Source organism: Lynx rufus, unplaced genomic scaffold, assembly GCF_022079265.1.
Source record: "Lynx rufus isolate CCGP_SWC_20201006 ecotype Redwood Valley unplaced genomic scaffold, mLynRuf1.p SCAF_5, whole genome shotgun sequence".
In the NCBI taxonomy this organism is placed as follows: domain Eukaryota; kingdom Metazoa; phylum Chordata; class Mammalia; order Carnivora; family Felidae; genus Lynx; species Lynx rufus.
Genome location: NW_025814867.1, coordinates 62,703,392 through 62,723,622, shown reverse-complemented (window position 1 = coordinate 62,723,622; position 20,231 = coordinate 62,703,392). Strand labels below are relative to the sequence as shown.

General features: G+C 40.1%; 1 protein-coding gene across 1 annotated transcript; it reads left to right on the top strand.

The window, feature by feature from the left end:
• The first annotated feature begins 316 nt into the window (after positions 1 to 316).
• On the top strand, positions 317 to 19,044 carry LRRC34 (leucine rich repeat containing 34). Its single transcript, XM_047099892.1, has 11 exons — positions 317 to 419; positions 5,223 to 5,343; positions 5,853 to 5,977; positions 6,078 to 6,142; positions 7,169 to 7,252; positions 10,897 to 11,025; positions 12,759 to 12,854; positions 15,627 to 15,781; positions 16,167 to 16,322; positions 17,295 to 17,421; positions 18,841 to 19,044. Exons 1-11 carry the CDS (start codon positions 317 to 319, stop codon positions 19,042 to 19,044), a joined length of 1,365 nt encoding a protein of 454 aa, XP_046955848.1.
• Positions 19,045 to 20,231: the final 1,187 nt, after the last annotated feature.

Below are 20,231 nucleotides of genomic sequence, written 5' to 3'. Positions count from 1 at the left end.
GTGCCCGCTAAACCTCAAGAACTTCTCCCTGCAAAGGAATCGGGGCACCCTCCGTCTGTGTTTTTAACCCAGGGCAAGGTGACCCGAAGCCAGGCGGGGGTGACCGACGAGCCTCCATAGCATTGGCGGTCACCGCCTGCCCAGACAGGCCTCAAGGGCCCAAGTGGGTAATGGATGCGCAGCGGGCTGGAGGTGGCGTTCAGGGTCCGGCGGTCACCCGAGCCCTGGTGCAGCTGGCAGGAGGCCCGGGACTGGGCAGGCGCATGCGCGCGGTCGTCATGACAACTCCACCGCGGTTCTGGGGGCGGAAAGGGAGATGCGGGGCGGTGGGAAGGTGGCGGCCCGGGCCAAGTCCCCGTCTCCCCCTCCCGCTCCCACTACAATCCCTACTACGTCCTGGGCCCCGGCCGACAGGAGCGGTAAGAAATAGGGTGTCCTTCGGCGCCTGCCTGGCCAGGTGGAGCGGGCGAGGGGCGCTACCCCAGCCGCGCGGGCTTGCTCGCACCAGCCCTTTCCTCCGAGCAGGCTGCCGGCCTGAGGCGGCTTGGCAGGAGGGTGCCCCTGGGAACCCCAGCTGTGGCCAGAACTTCGGGGGCCCCCACATATGGGTGGGAGGGGAGCCCCACGACCCGCCCCCTTCCTCCCCGAGGGTCTGCCCTTCACTTGATAGGTTGTCCTGGGGGAGGTGTGTCTATTGATTTGCTCTCCCGTCCCAGGGAAGGGTGTGTAGGTGCTCCTCTTGGGCCCTTTTTTGTGTGCAAGCTCCAGAAAGCGGGGCCTAGGTGGGCAAGAGGGTCTCGAGTATGGTCTGCACACCCCTCCTCCTGCCATCCTGTCCATTTTTTTTAGATTTATTTTTGAGGGAGAGCAGGTAGCAGGGGAGGGGCAGAGAGGGAGAAAGGGGGAGAGAGAGAAAGAGAGAGAGAATCCCAGACAGGCTCAGTAGGACCCCTATTGCAGGGCTCAAACCCAAGAACCATGAGCTCATGATCTGAGCAGAAATCAGGAATGGGTTGCTTAACTGACTCAGCCACCCAGGTATTCCTCACTGTTTCCATTTTGGATGTTTGTTTTTGTTTGTCTTTTTAAATATATTTTTAAATGTTTATTTGTGAGAGAGTGAATGAGAACGAGCAGGCGAGGGGCAGAGAGAGAGGGAGACAGAATCCTAAAGCGGGCTCCAGGCTCTGACCTGTCAGCACAGAGGTCATGTGGGGCTTCAACTCATGAGTAGTGAGGTCATAACCTGAGCTAAGTCAGACCACCCAGGGGCCCCTGGATGCTTGTTTTAAAGGGTTGTGTGCTTGTAGATATGGAACTGTGCTAGAAGCTTTACCTATTCCTTACTGCATCTGTGAGATGGGCGTCTAACTCTGCCTCTAGCATAAGAGGAAGTTTAAGATGGGAGAATTTAAATAACTTGTACTTGTTCAAAGTCAAGCTGATCCTGGATAGGCACTTACTCTGACTCACTCCCAACCCTTGGATTTCCCCAGTACTTGGGTGGTGCCAGTGTAGGAGGGGATAGGGGACCACCTCCAAACTGAGCCCCTGCCCACTTTTTTTTTTTTAATTTTTTTTTTCAACGTTTATTTATTTTTGGGACAGAGAGAGACAGAGTATGAACGGGGGAGGGGCAGAGAGAGAGGGAGACACAGAATCGGAAACAGGCTCCAGGCTCTGAGCCATCAGCCCAGAGCCCGACGCGGGGCTCGAACTCACGGACCGCGAGATCGTGACCTGGCTGAAGTCGGACGCTTAACCGACTGCGCCACCCAGGCGCCCCCACTTTTTTTTTTAATATAGAATTTTTAAAAAGTGCTCCTAGGTGGAAAATATTTGGAATATAAGACTTTGGCATGGATTAAAAATGACATTTGGGTTAGACTTTGACATTTTCTTGTGTAACTGGTATTCCTAGTCTTAGCTTTACAATTGGAACACTGACTTATTATTTTCCGTGAATATGAATACAGGAAATAAATTACTGATGCCATAAAATCCCGACATACAGTACTTAGGTGAATTTTAAATGAAAGAGAGCATAACAGAAAAATATACCAGAAACTTTTAAACACTTTAAATCCACAGTCGGGTAATAAGAATTTTTCGTATAACTTTCTTTAGCTATATTTAGCGTATAGCTTAAGATTCCCTCCTTCTTTCAAAGAAACAGGATTTCTAAGTCTGACGCATTTCTCCTGCATGTCCTGGGTGTGCTGTGGCCAGCTGAAGGCAGGCACTGAGCCTCAGAGATTCTCACGGTAGTCTTCTGTTTTTAACACCAAGGATGGGGCTCCTGGGTGGCTCAGTTGGTCGAGGGTCCGACTTCAGCTCAGGTCATGATCTCATGGTTTGTGAGTTCGAGCCCCGTGTCAGGCTCTGGGCAGACAGCTCGGAGCCTGGAGCCTGCTTCAGATTCTGTGTCTCCCTCTCTGTCTGTCCCTCCCCCCGTTCGCGTTGTCTGTCCGTCTGTTTCTCTCAAAAATAATTGTTCAAATTTAAAAAACAAAACAAGGAAGGTAGTAGAAGGGAGGAAACAAGCCCAGTGGGAGTCCAGCTCCAACAAGTAAATGTGTTTGAGATCTGTTTGCTATGTTTCCTGTCGAGAATGCTAAAGTAGCATTTTGTAGATTGAATTCCATGTGAACCCTGGTCACATAAGTCTGGGAGATGGAGTATTTTTATTCTTCCTTCTCTCCAGGCTCAATAATTTAAAGACTCTTACACTCTTGAGTGTTTTTAATGTCCAGAGAAGTGTTATACAGATAGGGGTCTGTTTAGCTTTGTTTACTGCAGCGCTTCCCAAGCTTATCTGACAATAAAATCTATTCTACTTAGAACATCTTTTTAAAAAAATGTTTAGTTTTGAAAGAGAGCGTGCAGGGTAGGGGTACAGGGAGAGGGGGACAGAGGATCCAAGCGGGCTCTGCACTGACAGCAGTGAGCCTGATGTGGGGCTTGAACTCAAGAACCGTGAGATCATGACCTAAGCCAAAGTCAGATGCCCAACTGACTGCACCACCCAGGTGCCCCAGAGTATCTTTGATCATTTCATAGATTAGTATTATAAAGAGCACAATTTGGGAGATATTGTGCTAAAATGTTGTTTAAATACATGAAAACTTCCTAAAGTAAGTGAAGGATTTCTTAGGTACATCCACACGCAAGAGAGGAAATTCTGTTGACATAAAAAAATTTCAGAGAATGACATGGGAAAACTCACAACGTAATGTTAAAAGATCTGGAACTGTACTGAAATATTCCAATTTTGTTTAAAAATACTAATAAGTACATATGTGAGAAAAACATTTGGGAGGAAATACCCACAGGCCTCAGTTATAATGGTTCTTTGGCAGTGGGATTGCTGATAAATGTTTATTTTTTTTTTATACTGAAATTTCCAAGTTGTCTGGAATAAGTGGGTTAATTTTTGTTAAAGCTTATTATTTAAAAAAATTTTTTTTAATGTTTATTTATTTTTGGGAGAGACAGAGACAGAATGTGAGTGGGTTAGGGGCAGAGAGAGAGGGAGACAATACCGAGCTGTCAGCACAGAGCCCAACGTGGGACTCGAACTCACAAACCATGAGATCGTGACCCAAGCTGAAGTCGCATGCTCAACCGACTGAGCCACCCAAGTGCCCCTTTAAAGCTTATTCTTTTTTTTTTAATGTTTTTATTTATTTTTGAGACAGAGACAGAGCATGAACAGGGGAGGAGCAGAGAGAGAGAGGGCACAGAATCCGAAGCAGGCTCTAGGCTCTGAGCTGTCAGCACAGAGCCTGACGCAGGGCTCGAACTCACAGACCATGAGATCGTGACCTGAGCTGAAGTCGGACGCTCAACCGAAGGGGCCACCCAAGTGACCCTTTAAAGCTTATTCTTAAAAACTGTTAAGAAAAGTTTACTGCTTTCCTTTTTAATACAACGTTCCTCATCTTAAATCTTGTTTTGCCAATTTGTTTAGTAAACTCTTGGGTTCATATAATGTAGAAATCTACTCAGCAAAAATCTCAGCAAAGAACATCTGTTGAGATGCAGAGACTCAAAGAGGCTGGCTCTGAAGACACTAGGTTGGTTGAGTCGTGAGATCTCTGAGCACAGATTTTTTTTTTTTTTTCAAGAGACTTACACCAAAGATAGGACAGAAAACAAAGATAGTGGCATGTGCTTCTAAGGAGAGTGACAGCATAGTTTCCACCCTGGAAGGCGTGGGTCTGGCAAAAGATCCTTTTAAGTTAATATGAAAAACTAAGACCTTTAAGGAAAGCAGCAGGTGTAACAAAGGAGAGAGTTCAACTCCTGCTTTGTTTCAGTCTTCTTTGTTAAGGGCTGAACAGAGCAAAATCAATCTTTAGAAAGAGGAAAAGAGGGTGTCTGGGTGGCTCAAGTGTCCAAATTGGGCTCAGGTCATGATCCCACAGTTTGTGGGTTCGAGTCCCACATCAGGCTCGCTGCTGTCAGCACAGAGCCTGCTTTGGATCCTCTGTCCCCACGCTTCTGCCCCTCCCCACTGGTTCCTTCTCTCTCAAAATAAACTTAAAAAAAAAAAAATAGAGGACATGGAAGGCTAGGGTAGGTGAAGAGCTGCTATGAGCCAGGCCTCCACTTAGTGTAAGGAGGAACTGACAGCTATATTCAAAGATGCATCAACCTGCATGGTAGAGAGGGTATCCAAGAAGCCTATGGGATGTGGTGATTTTTCAGATCTTTTTAAAGTTTAGATTCTCTGATAGAATTGTCTTTACCTGAAGTCATGATAAGAAAGTGTGAGTCATCCTAACCTAAGGTGGCAGAGCGGAAAGAGGCTTTGGAGTCAGTTTTTATACTCTGCCCTCATTAGCTGTATGGTTTTGGACAAAATATTTAATTTCTATGAATATCCTTTTCCTCAGCTACCAGGCCTGTAGTTCTCCCTTTGTGTCGCTTCCCAGTTAGTGTCTGCCTACCCTCAGTGGGGGCTTCTATGGCTCTTGTTCGAATGGCATTTTCATTCGCCTCGATTCCTTCTATTTTCCCCCTCTTGCTCTTAACCCCATCTCCTTTTCTTCCTTACCCCTGACTCTATTCACATACACATTCGTATCTTTGGAAGAAGTGTAATTTTTTTTTTTTTTTTTTTTTTTTTTTTGCGGGGGGCAGGGGGAGGGTGTAGAGGGAAAGGGAAAGGTCCCGGTATAATTCACATTGTGAAGAGTAATGCACTACTTTTTCAAAAGTTCCAGAAATTATTGGCAGTCTCCAGGAAGATTATTATAATCTATGTATGGAAAAGTCCAGGAAAATTAATTCCTTTGTATGGCATCTACTCCAGGAAGTGGATGAAGAAATTGAAAAGGGGTAAGGAAGACAAATACTTGATTACATAAGTAATATTCACTGATAATCATCTGTGTGAAAATCCTGGAATACTGAGTGATTTGTTTAAAGCCACTTGCAAATCCTCTTTAAAATGGACGTACTTTTTGATTTAGAGAGGTAAATGATGGACAGCGTTAGTCCCAGAGGCAGTGGAGTATATGGGGACGAACACGAGACCAGTGCTTCTCGGCTCCAGATTTGTGCTGAACTCCTGTGGGCTGGATTTATTTATGAAAATCGTTTAAGTCTTTGATGTCATTATCTGTCAAGTGGAGATACATTGTTTTGTGTGTGTGTGAGAAAAATTCTATAATATAAAAGTGTCTGTAAAATCTGTAGAATATTCAGCCCTCTTAAGTTACTTGCTGTAAATCTATATTGTGACACATACTTGGTTTCAGTAAATGCTATTCATGACGTTACTATTTACACACGAGGGAAAAAGTGCTTTTATTTCTTTACTGGATTTCTTTTTTGTATTTTAACAGATTGGAAGGAATCACATTAAACATTCCTGGTAACAGTCGCTTAATGCCAGTAGAAAGAATAACAGGTGAAGATTTTTGGATTCTTTCCAGAATTTTAAAGAAGAATCCATATATTAATTATTATGGTATATGCTTCCTTAAGAATCGTTGCCTCTTGCTTTCATTTTCCTGATTTTAATTATTCATTATAAGGAATATCTGCCTCTATTCATCTGTGTTCTCCAGGTTTGGATGTTAGATATAACCTCATGAGTGATGTTGGTGCATACTATGCTGCAAGACTACTTCAGGTATTTTACTGCAACATGTTCTCAGTTCTTTTTGTTTTCTCCCAGGAGTCAGTTAAGAACCAGTCCTTTCTTTGGAATGTGCAGAGTTTGAGTACCCTAAGCCTGCTAAGTTAACCCTTTATTACAGACTTCACTTTGGAACTGCCCAGGCTGAAGTGCTGCATTATGGTTGCATTTTATTTAAGAAATACAGTGTGGTCAAAAAAACAAAACAAAACAAAAAACGTGTGGTCCACCAATCAGATAGGTGTACTTTAAGAAAAGGCCCTTGTTCCAACCTCAAGACGATTGGCAAATATGTGTATGTGTCTGTTTTTTCAGTTAAAATGTTTAAGGCAGCATATATCACTTACTCACTACCTCTCTTGAATTCGCTTTTTAAGTTCTTACTTGTCCCAATTCAACTGCTAAACATGTTTCCAATGAGCTTAAAAGTGATTTTAAAATTCTCCTATCCATGAGATAGCACACAACGTAAGGACAGAGTGAAGATTAAAAAAGAATATAAACTAAATTTATTCTCAACAATTACAAAAATGCTGCAAAAGTCATCAAAATGTTCTGTTTACAGTGAAACCACCTAGTCTTGTGGCACACCCACAAAGTGACAGTTTTGCAAAATGTCCAGGTCCTGACCTTGCAGTATATTTATAACACTTGAAATACACTGAAAACCCACCTGTGTATTTATCAGTAGACTACTGGTACCTAGAGCTCCTGAGTCCTCTTTTGCAAACTTGTACACTCATACTTTGTAAGCACATTCGTACTTTGAATCATTGATCAAAAAAGAATGTGGTCTTTTTCTTTCATTTATATTGCAGTTATGTTTAAATGAGAATGGTAATCTCCACCCCCTCCCCCGGCCCTTAATGGTAGTTTCTTGTGCTGGACTTACAGATTTTCTATGTTGCAAAGATTTTCTTTGGAGGTGAATACTTTTATTTAAATAAAGCATCTCCTAGATTGATTTGTTTCCTAATAATTGCATTCCTAATAATAGTTTCTTTTCTCTCCTTATTATAGAAACAACATAAACTCATTTATTTAAATCTTATGTTTAATGATATTGGGCCCGAAGGTGGAGAATTGATTGCTAAAGCACTACATGTAAGCATTTATATACCTTAAACCAACATTTTCTTTGGGAATTTTAACTTCTTTTTTTTTTTTTTTTTAATTTTTTTTTTCAACGTTTATTTATTTTTGGGACAGAGAGAGACAGAGCATGAACGGGGGAGGGGCAGAGAGAGAGGGAGACACAGAATTGGAAACAGGCTCCAGGCTCTGAGCCACCAGCCCAGAGCCTGACGCGGGGCTCGAACTCACGGACCGCGAGATCGTGACCTAGCTGAAGTCGGACGCTTAACCGACTGTGACACCCAGGCGCCCCTGGGAATTTTAACTTCTGATAGCTTGTAATCAATGTAATAAAATATCACTGTGAACTTACATTATTATGCAAATGTGTACTTTTATTGTACTTCGATGTATTAAAATGTAATATTACAAGCACTTTTGAACTCAGTTTTAAAAAAATGATTATTTATTTATTTTGAGAGAGTGAGCGAGCAGGAGAGGGACAAAGAGGAAGGGAAAGAGAGAGAATCCCAAGCAGGCTCCACATTGCCAGCATAGAGCCCGATGTGGGGATCAAACCCATGAACCGTGAGATGATGACCTGAGCCAAAACCAAGAATCAGACACTTAACTGACTGAGCCACCCAGGTACCCCTAAAAATAAACAGCTCTATTGAGGTATAATTCACATACATAAAAATTTACTTTTTTCCATAAAAATTTACCTTTAAGGTGTTCAGCTCTGTGGGTCTTTGTGTATTCAGAATTGTGCAACCATCACTGCCTATTTTTAGAACTTTTCATCCCCCAAAGATGTCGCAAAGCCATTAGCAACCCTTCTCCATGCTTCTTTCACTCCCCAGTGAGTGTTCATCCATATTGTAACATACTTCATTCCTTCTTATTGCCCAATAATATTCCATGGTTTGGATATATCCTATTTTGTTCATCTATCAGTTAAAGGACATTTGGGTTTCCACTTTTTGTCTATAATAATGTGAATTATATATAATGTGAATATTTGCACATTTTTTTAAATTTTTTATTTAAAAAAATTTTTTTTAACGTTTATTTATTTTTGAGACAGAGAGAGACAGAGCATGAACGGGGGAGGGTCAGAAAGAGAGGGAGACACAGATCTGAAACAGGCTCCAGGCTCTGAGCTGTCAGCACAGAGCCTGACGCGGGGCTCAAACTCACGGACCGCGGGATCATGACCTGAGCCGAAGTCGGCTGCTTAACCGACTGAGCCACCCAGGCGCCCCAATATTTGCACATTTTTGTGTGCATAGGTTTTCCATATTCTTGGGTATATACCTAGGAGTGAAACTCTAGATCATTTGGTAATGGTGTTCAACATCTTGAGAAACTGCCAAACTGTTTTCCAAAGTGGCTGTCCCTTTTTACGATTCCACCAGCAATGTGGAGTGTTTTAATTTCTCTACATCCTCACCAGCACTTGTTACTGTCTTGATTTTAGCCATCCTGGTGGATATGAAGAGGTTTTGTGGTTTTGATTCGCAATTCCCTCATAAATAATGATGTTGAGCATCTTTGCATGTGCCATTCTTTGGAGAAACGTCTATTCAGTGCCCATTTTTAAATGGTTTTTAGTTGTCTTTTTAAACTGTGAGAGTTCTGGGGCGCCTGGGTGGCTCAGTCGTTGAGCGTCCGACTTCAGCTCAGGTCAGGATCTCGCGGTCCGTGAGTTCGAGCCCCGCGTCGGGCTCTGGGCTGATGGCTCAGAGCCTGGAGCCTGCTTCCGGTTCTGTGTCTCCCTCTCTCTCTGCCCCTCCCCCGTTCATGCTCTGTCTCTCTCTGTCTCAAACGTTAAAAAAAAAAAAAATTTTATAAACTGTGAGAGTTCTTTACATGTTCTGGATGTAAGTCCCTTATCAGATACATGAGTTGCAAATGTTTTCTCTCATTCTGTACTTTAGGTTGCCTTTTCACTTCCTTAATGGTGTCTGTCCTTTGAAGCACAAAATTATTTAATTTTGATAAAGTTCGATTTATTTTTTCTTTTGTTGTTTGTGCTTTTGTTATATCTAAGAAGGCTTTGCTTAACTCGAAGTCATGAAGATTTACACTTGTGTATTCTTCTAATAGTTTTGTTTTAGCTCTTTCATTTAGTTATTTGATCCATCTTGAGTCAATTTTTGTATATGATGTGACGTGGGAGTCTAACCTCATTCTTCTGCATGTGGATATCCAGTTGTCCCAATACTATTTAAGACTGTTCTTCCCCATTAATTTTCTCGATCAATTATAAATGGCTTATTTCTCTATTCTTCATTCTATTAACCTGTATTTTGATCCTTATGCCAGTCCCACACTATCTTGATTACTGTAGTTTGTAGCCAGTTCTGAAGTCAAGAAGCATGGGTCCTTTCAAGATGTGCTGGTCCCTTGCATTTCTGTACGAAATTTAAGATCAGTTTATCAAGTTCTGCAAGAAAAACAAGGATTTTTGAGAGGAATTGCTTTCAGTCTTTAGATCAGTTTGGGGAGTATTGCCATCTTAACAGTATTAAGTCTTCTGATCCACGAACATGGGAAGGGTTTCCATTTATTTAGGTTTTTCATTTCCTTCAACAGTGCTTTGTTTTTAACGTACAAGTCTTGCTTTTGCTAAATTTATTCCTAACGTTTTATTCTTTTTGATGCTATTGTAAATGGGATAACCTTAATTTCAGTTTTGGTTTGTTCATTGCTAGTGTGTAGAAATACGATTAAAAAAATACACACACACACACACACACACACACACATACACACAATTGGTCTTTTGCCCTGCAGTCTCACTGAACTCACTAGTTCTAACAGCTTTTTTGGTGGCTTCCTTTGGATTTTCCATAAATAAGATCACATTATATGCAGAGATGGTTTTACTTCTTTTCCAATCTGGATGCCTTTTTTGTTTCTTTTCCTTGCCTAATTGCTTGGTCTAGAATCTCCAGTACAATATTAAATAGAAGTGTTAACGTAGACCTCCTTGCCTTCTTCCTGCTCTTAAGGGGTTTGGATTAACTTTAAATATAACTATTTGCACTTACATGTCTTCTGATATTTACTCATCAGCATATTGAAATGTCTGTAGTTTTATTTGTGAAAGAATTGTCAAAAGAGTGGAATGAGAGGAGTTAAACTTTGCAAATGTTTGAGAAATTATATTCCTTTAGAAGTGATACAGGGAGAATATGGAATGAGTACTTAATGGGTATAGTGTCTCCTTTTGAGGTAATAAAAATACTTTGGAACTAGCTATGTGATGGCCGTGTAACACTGTGAATTTATTAAAAGCCAGTGAATCGTACACTTTAAAATGGTTAACTTTGGGTTATGTGAATTTCACCTCAAAAAAAAAAAGTGGCATAATTTTGTTAGAAAACAAACTTATAGATTTCCCAGTGAAAGGAAAATTTATTAAAATCTGCTTCATTTACTGGGCATTCTTGGGCATCTGTTTCCTGGGCATTCTCTCCACTAAAAAATTAAGCTAGATTTTTATCAGTTATGAGTAGCTGAATGGTACCTTTAAGGAGTGTATCCTCTTCTGTCTTCATGAAAAACTGATGAGTCTACAACTAGTAATATAGTCTCCTAACTCATGTAATCAAACAAGAATTCTGTGGACTAAAATTTAACGAAGTTTTGGTTCTTTTCCTTTTCAGAAGAATACAACCCTGAAATACCTAAGAATGACTGGAAACAAGATTGAAAATAAAGGTGGAATGTTTTTTGCTGCAATGCTGCAAATTAATTCATCCTTAGAAAAATTAGATCTGGGTGACTGTGATCTGGTGAGTAAAATGGTTATAAGAAATATCGCCTAGGTACTGCGTCATTCTCCCTGGAAACCAGGATAGGTAATTGTTAAAGAGACCAGCTAAATGACCATCTTATGAATGATTAAGCTTTCCCCTAACATCAGAGAAAAAGGTTTTTTTTTTTTCTTCTTTTTTTTATACTATTAGGCATAATAGTGCTATTAATAAAATCAGATTGTATTTATTATAGAGGAATACTTAGAATAAAATTCTTTGTAGGCTTCCATCTATAACCCTTCTTAACCTATATGGGATCTTTTGAGAAAAAAGATGGTGGTGTTTTCTGTTGTTATTGTTGTTTCTTATTAAAAAAAAATGCTACTTCATTAGAAAGCTTATATTCCAGTTGGGAAAACATCAATAAAGAGAAAAGTGCTACAAAGATTGCCAAGTAGGAGGTAATCTTCAGGATAGGGTAATTTCTAATGTCTGAGGAGGTAACGCTTGGTCATGAAGGATGAGGAAAAACTGCCTTGGAAAGCATCCATGGCAGAACATTCAAGTCAGGGGTCCAACACATACAGACTCTAAGATAGTGCTGCCCCAAGTGTTGTATGGGTGGCATTACTAATACAGACTGAGGCGATTTTAATACTCATGTATTTATTTTTACAGATGCTTATTTTGAGGAATTTACTTATTTTAAGGTTTTCCATTTATAGTAGTGACAGTTTTAAAATAAGATGGAAAAAGTGAATTGATTTAATGGAAAACTATTAAGTAAATAATAAAACTGACACCCAAATATAGCAAAAATCATGAGGTACATGAGTAATGAAATACTGACTCCGCAGGTTTTAAGAACTCAAAAGCCAGAGTGGATGAGGGAGTTAAGAGTATCTCAAAATGAAGGTGGAGGTTTGCAGAGGCCAGATCCAGCAATGTTGTATGGGTTGCAGGTCATACATCAGGGGAAGAGGGGATTGTTATAAATATGTGTCATGGAAAGGCTTTGAGAAGTGATGTTATCTGATTGGTCCTTTAAAAAGATCTCTGGTTTCTCTGTTGGGGAATTAGAGTGACAGAGGAAGCTCACAGACCATTTAGGAAGTTACTACAGTAGTCCAGGTGACGATAAGGACTGGGGTTGGGGTGGTGGCACCTAGATGGGCTAATTCGAGACATCTTTTGGAGACAGAATCTCTTAAGACTTACTGATTAATTGGATGGGAGGGTGAGTGGAGTGGCGGAGTGCAAGGAAGCCCAGGTTTTCTGGTGTAACACCTGGGTGTGGTCGGTGGTGTCCATCACAGAAATGGGGAAGAATTAGGCCCTTCCAATAAGGTAAAGAGGGAGGCCTGTGGAAGCTGTGAAAAATGGATTAGTAAATCTTTGCCACAACTCACACAGAGGGTTCAAGTATGCATAACACTTGCAGTGTTCTCAGTAGTGCAGAGTGCTAGCTGGGACCCACGTGTGTATCTATGTATCTGAGGTCTGTCTGCAACACACAGTACCTTGAGGACTTAGGAGCAAACCTGGAGGTAAATATCCTAGGAAATGGACTGTGAAACTTTCAGAACTCCCCATCATGTTACAGATTTTAGGCCAGGGAGAAAAGAACACAGTGATCATTCATTTCTGAGTTTGACCACGCAAGGTTTACAATTCAAAATACAATTTATTTAACTGAATCCAGATTACTGATTTTGAAATAGGGACGTTAAATAAGTTGTCAGTTTCCTTAATGAATTTATTGTTTTTAGGGAATGCAAAGTGTGATAGCATTTGCTACAGTCCTAACTCAAAACCAAACAATTAAGGGAATATACCTAAACCGACCTATACTGTATGGTGAACAGGTATGTATTCAAAGTGATGACAGCTAATATTATTATATGTGAATAAAACGAAGGTACTATTTATTGAAGGTTATGTCAAGGTTCATGAATGCATTATATTTTTAGAATTAACTGCATTTACAAACAAAAGCTTACTTGAAGAAAAATTGAGTCATGATTTTAGATGTTGCTTATTTAAGCAGTAAACATGTTTTTTTTTTTTCTTGTAAACTCAGATTAACAGTGAGTAAACCTGTAGAGAGGCAAAGTAGTTCAGACAAAAACAAATGATTGAAGTTTTTTTTTTTAATTTTTAATGTTTATTTTTGAGAGAGAGAGAGAGAGAGAGAGAGAGAACAAGTGGGGGAGGGGCAGGGAGAGAGGAAGACACACAATCCAAAGCAGGTTTCAGGCTCTGAGCTGTCAGCACAGAGCCCCATGTGTGATCTCACCCACAAACCGTGAGATCATGACCTAAGCTGAAGTCGGATGCTTAACCTACTGAGCCACCCAGGTGCCCCCAAATGATTCAAGTTTTAAAGGCTGGATTATAAAAGCTCAGTGTAAATTGTTTTGTTGTCTGTTATATTGGTATCACTAAACCACTTTTAAAATTATGAGTAATAATGGCAGAATGTGAGTGAATAGCAGCCTGGGAAGTCTGGACTTGATCCTATAGGTAAGCTACCTACTGGAGACAAGATGAGGGAAAACATGGTACCTGCTGTCAAGGCTTCTCCTTATTCCTTTAACATTCTTTTAGAAGTGGCAGAGAAGGTTCTCAGATTGAGGATGTGACCTATGAAGGCTAAATCAAAATTTTCTGGATTAAAGCCTCAAAGAAATAAGTGTGTTAAACTATATGAAATCACATCAGAAGCACGATTCCTCTTGTGTGTCGAGTGTTGTCGTCATTCCCACATCTGAGAATTATGAAAAGCCCAAAGGCCTTTTTCAGGTCCAAGCCCTTGCTCTCAGCCTGGTGCTGAGAGTTTAGCCAAACTCTAGCCTTTCTATTCCTCTCTAAGGCAGCCACCACCCTCTCTCTCCCTGTGAGCACTAGTTTCTTCAGTGGCTGTGGAGTAGAATCCTCATGTGCTTCCTCATACTGTGCTGTTCCCAAACATAAGCCTGCAAACCTGTTCCATTTAATGAATTCCATTTATCTGGGGAGCTTGGAAAGATACTGATGGTAGGCATCATCTTAGGCAAATTGTCAAACTCAGCGAATTGACCTAAAAACTCTTTACTATTTCTGATTCTAGTTCCGTCCCTTAATAAGGGTGGTCACTCGACCGAATTTCTTGACCTAAAAAAAATGCAAAGCATAAAACACAAATATGTATCATGTCCTCTGTTTCAGGCACCATGCAGAGCAATATTTGTCCCCGTAAGTGATCAGTTTGCATTTGTTAAGATCCTAAACTATAGCTTCCTTTGGGTGTATCTATTTCAGTGTCAGCAATAATTTAAATAAGATACAGGATTACAGAACACTGAATAATAAATGCTTTGCAGTGTTCTATAGAACACTTATTTGGGGCCACGTACTTTTTTGTTAATTTAATTCTATGAGGGAAGTAGAATTTTATCTGTTTTACAGGAAAGGAAACTGAGACTCAGCTAGATGAAATAATTTGCTCAAAGTCATACAGCTAGTATAATGCAAATATCTGGACAGTTTTAAGGGTATTTTGAGAGCAAGAGAGCGCACGCAAACAGGGAAGGGGCAGAGAGAGGGGAGAGAGAGATCTCAAGCGGGCTCTGCACTGTATGCAGAGAGCCCGTTGTGGGGCTTGAACTCATGAACCGGGAGATCGTGACCTGAGCCGAAATCAAGAGTCAGACGCTTTATCGACTGAGCCACCCAGGCACCCCTGGACAGTTTTATTATAAAGCTCGTATACTTTTATTATAAAACTCATGTACTATCTGCTATTGCCACGTGGTCTCGTGTAAATTTTAAAGTTTTTCTCAAAGTAGGTTTTTCTCAGAGTATTATGTAGAAGTACATAATTTGAGCATAGTTATCCATGTTTGTATTCAGCATTTCCAATGACTGTAAAACTTCTTATAAATACAGCAATCAAGCAAGAGGACTTCTTACCATAAAATACTCTGACCCATTCATTTCAAGACTCTGACTCTTAAAAATTTAAAGTGCTTGGTATTCAAATCCTCATTGAGGCTATATACCTTTTGCCTGGAAGCAGCTAGATTTTGGAATTAAAAATTAAGTCTTCCAGTGACTAGAAGAGTAAAACATATTTAGAAATTTGGGATGATTATAAAAGGGAAGAACTAGATATCACAGGATTAATGAGTGTTTTTAAATAGAATCAACATTGGGAAATGTGTATTTTGTCTAAAGACTATGAAGAGTAGGAATCAAGAGAAAAGTTCAGGAACATATGGAGGGTGTAAGAAAAATTTAGAGACCGAGAGGACAACAATAAGGGGGCTTAATATGCTCAATACGTCATGGGACCAGTTTTTTTTTTTTTTTCCCACCTGGAATGATTGTTTAGGATTATGCCTTTTTAAAACCAGCCTCTTTTACTTTACATCACTTAGTCACTGTACCTTGCAAGTGCCTACTGTCTATTTTTAAAATAAGGTATCATTTGTGGCAAAAATGATTTTTCTTAAAAGCCAAGCCAAAACAAATGAAAATTACAGACTAATAGCCTTGATATTTTTTTAAAAGCTAATTTAAATAACTTAGCATATGTTTGGAATAAACAGGTACAGCTTCAAAATTGTATTTTAGAAAATGCTTTTATCTATTTTTAGGAAGAGTCCACAGTTCATCTAGGCCACATGTTGAAAGAAAATCACTGCCTTGTTGCACTACACGTGTGTAAGCATAATATGAAAAACTGTGGAATAAAACAATTATGCGATGCACTGTATCTGAATAGAAGCCTACGCTACCTTGATGTGAGCTGGTAAGTGACAATACATTAATCCAGAAGTCCTGGGAATAATCTATGTAAACATTACAGTACATAGGATACGCCGTTAGATACTAATTCCAAAGATCAGAAAATGCAACCATTGTTGTCAACTTTTTATCCTAGGTCTTAGTATTTAGCTTATACTGATATTGTATCTCCTACAACGTGAATGAGCAATTTAATCACGAGTAATCCAGAATGAAAGTAACATTTTATAGCAAATTTTCATTAACTTTTTGGGAAATTGAGTGATTAAAATCTTTTAGTGAACGAGAAGGTACTGTTCTATATAACAATTCTGAGGCCTGTTAATCTCTATGAATAAAAGAAGAGTACTTCATATTTTCAAATGTAACATGTATTTTTCCTTTCCCAGCAATAAAATAACTCGTGATGGAATGGTGTGTTTGGCTGACGTACTGAAAAGCAATACTACTCTGGAAGTAATAGATCTTTCTTTTAACAGAATAGAAGATGTAGGAGCAAAGTATCTCAGTGAAACTCTTGCTTCACACAACAGGAGTCTTAAAGCGTTAGTATTGCTATATATTTAATCAAAATAACAAAAATTTAAACCTTTAAAACACTAACCTCAAGCCCTTTAACTCAAGATGCATGATGAAATATAAAAATAGTTTCTAAACTGACATATTAAACATTTCAATTTCTTTTTCAAAAGTAATGTCTTTTTTTTTTTTTTTTAATGTTTATTTTTGAGCGAGAGAGAGAGACACACACAGAGTGTGAGCAGGGGAGGGGGCAGAGGGAGAGGGAGACACAAATCTGAAGCAGGCTCCAGGCTCTGAGCTGTTAGCACAGAGTCTGACGCGGGGCTCGAACTCACGAACCACGAGATCATGATCTGAGCCGAAGTCGGCCACTTAACCGACTGAGCCACCCAGGCATCCCCAAAAGTAATGTCTATTAAAAATTATATTCTAATTATGATCGATTCAAGAGTGAGAGAATTCTTACTGCCTATAGTATTTACCCTGAATTCTATAGAAAAATCACAATCATTCAATATGACCAAGACTTAAAAAATAAAAAAAATACTACTTGGATGACTTAATCCTGAAGGGTGTATTTGTAATCCACCCCAAACATTTACTGAATGATATAAAACAGCCTATTGATTCTAAAATGTAGGTAGCTCTACTAGGTACATGAAGCATCCAATTAGAGAACTAAGTTTCTTGGATTTTAGGATTACATCAGATGCTGAAGAGTAATGCCAAGATTTTACAGCATAAAATTCAACAAGGGTGCCTGGGTGGCTCAGTGGGGTAAGTGACCAACTTCGGCTCAGGTCATGTCAGGCTTCGTGCGTTCGAGCCCTGCATCGAGCTCTCTGCTGTAAGTGCAGAGCCTACTTCGGATCCTCTATCTCCCCCTCTCTTAAAATAACAAACTTAGAAATGTAATAAATGTTGGCTAACTTATGCATCTTCTTTGTGAAAGTATTCACTGGTTTCCAGGGTTATTACTTCTTGTTTCTCCCTAGGTTGTCAGTAGTCAACAACAACATAAAGGGAGAAGGACTTGTTGCACTTTCACAGTCCATGAAAACAAACCCCATACTCTCTAATGTCTACATTTGGGGAAACAAATTTGATGAAGCTACATGTGTGGTATGTTTTGTTTTGTTTTCTTTCTTCTTCACTGAAGGCTTTTTCTGGGGTCTTCTCTATAACATCAGACATTTACAGGTGGCCTTAGAAATGATTGTAACATATTGGGGCACCTGGGTGGCTCAGTGGGTTAAGCGTCTGACTCTTGATTTCAGCTCAGGTCATGATCTCAGTTTGTTGAGTTGGAGCCCTGTGTCAGGCTCTGCACTGCCAGAGTGGAGCCTGCTTGGGATTCTCTCTCTCCCTCTCTCCTTCCCCTGCTCACTTGCTTGGTCTCTCTCTCTCTCAAAAATAAATATTAGAAGAATGATTACAAAATATAGTAAGACACTGCAGTTCTGATACATTTAAAAATAAACCCTAAAAATGACTGCAGAGTTCTGTGGTTGAAATAGCAAAATATCTCAAATACTACATATTAACATAAAGATCAATGAATGACACAGTCCCAACTCCTCCAAAGTTAAAACATTTTAAAAATCACAATTGTTGATTTATTCTAAATTTGATGCAGCACAGTCTCTAATCTGCTGCCCAATAATTAAACCAAGACATGGTTTTGGAGACCTACAGTTGCTTATGCAAATACAGCCCTTGATACTACTTTCAAAATAAAAAGCATAGTAACAAATAGTTTTGATTTGGAAAGAAGATGCTAAAAATCTCAATTTGCAAAAAGGCTATCCAAAACTACCACCAAAACGAGTAATAAAACATACTATTTAAATCTTGATTTTAGAAAAATATATTCTACACACTAGAAACTAAGGTGAGCTTGGAATAAAGCAGAAAGCAACTGAAGTTTTCTTTTACGGTCTACATTTCTGCCTATCTCTGTACACAATCTTACTGACAAGCCAGCTTGTCAGTAATGATCCATGAGATAAACAAAGAAAATTCTACAATGAAAAAAGAATGGGGCTACCAGCCAGGCCACCATCTAATAATATGGAAATGGTCTCTTAGCCTCAGACTATAAATGAGCTTCAGGGAGTTTATGAACTCCAGAGAGTTGGATGCTAAAATCTGATTATTTTTCTGAGAAATGGGTCCCTGGCCATCAAATTTTCAAGGGCATATACAACTCCTTATGTCCCTCATTTATGATCCCCTGTAGGAATTTTGACCATGGGACCTTTTGGCCCACAAAATCAGTAACAGTTGAGAATTGTTAATTCTGGAAGTCATAAAATGACAAAAAATACCTTAAAGCTTAGAAATAAATTTTGCAGGATTCTAATTTCATTGTGAAATTAAGTGAACAAAAATATATATGTGGAAAATAATAAAATTCAGTAATTTACTCAAAATATTTTAAACTGAAAATCAGTTCAGCTAATTTGAATACAGAAATTTAATTACAATAAATGAACAACCTATTTTATTAATGATAGTTTGTTCTTTTTTTAAAAATCACAGGCATATTCAGACTTAATTCAAACAGGCCGTCTAAAACCAGACAATACAGATGTGGAGCCATTTGTGGTGGATGGACATGTGTATCTTGCAGAAGTCTCCAATGGCCTTAAAAAGCATTATTACTGGAGGCCAACTTATGGAGAAGCTTGCAGTCAGTCATCTAATGCAGGTTCTATTCTTGTACCAGTAGGTCCAGATCTATGAAAAACAAGCTCTAAAATAATTTTCACTTATTTGCCTTATGTTAACATTTTATGGCCTACTACAGTTTTCGTTCATATATTAGAACAAGCTACTTCTTGAAATGTGTAAAAGATATATTAAACTTTAACTGTCCATTGTGGAAAAACTGAGTAATATAATTTTTTAGAAGAAATTTTACAGGAGAGCAAAGATGGTAGAGCAGGAGAACCCTGAATTCACCTCATCCCACAGACATATCAAGGCAACTGCTCCACTCTGCAAACAACCTGAAGCCTGGCAGAACAGATCTTCCACAGCTAAACCCCTGGAGTGACTAGCCACAAAGGGGAAGGACATCACAGGCAAGGAGAAGCGACCCCACACTGGACACCAATGGCCCTGGGGACTTGCACTAGGAAGACCAGTCTCCATACTGTCTAGTTTTGAACATCAGTGGGGCTTAACTCCAGGAGAGCTGGAGGGCTATAGGAAACCAAGGCTCCACCCTCTAAAAACCAATACACTAAATAACTAAAAAGCAGTTTGAAAAGTGCCTGGGGTGTATGTGAGGGAGATTTGTTGCCTCATTTGAGGATGTATACAGGAGGGGCAGGAATCTACAGGAAATCTAGTAGCTTTCTCCAGGAAGGAAAGTGCTGGTGGCTGCCAGTTTCCCTGCCCCCTCCCAGCCTAGACAGCCGAACACTTATGGAAGCCAGTTCTGACATTCTCAACCTACCTTCCTAGCATGGTGTGCCCTGCCCTCTCCAAACTGCCCATGCCAGCAGGCACCCCTCCAAAGCAACTCTTGCTCTGGAGAGGAGGGAGCTAACCCCACACACCAGTGCGCCTGCAGTTGCTGTAGCTGCACTTCTCAGCTAGCTATAGAGGTTTGAGAAAGCCCTACCCGTCGATGTGTCTGCAGGAGTCACAGAGGCTCACTATAGACAGCTGGGCTACAGGCTAGCCCGGCCTACCAGCAAACCCACAGCTGCTACAACCAGGTCTCAGAGCCAGCCACATAGGAAGCAAGCCCGACCCACCAGTAAGCCCACAGCAAGCAAAGCAGATCACTGCAGATAGGCTGTCCACATGCTGTAGAGGCTGAAGCAGGGCTTCTTAGTCGTGCAGGGGATAAGCGCTGCCCACCAGTGTATCCTCAACACTAGAGGATAATCACTGTAGTCAGCTGGGTAGCGGGCTAGCAT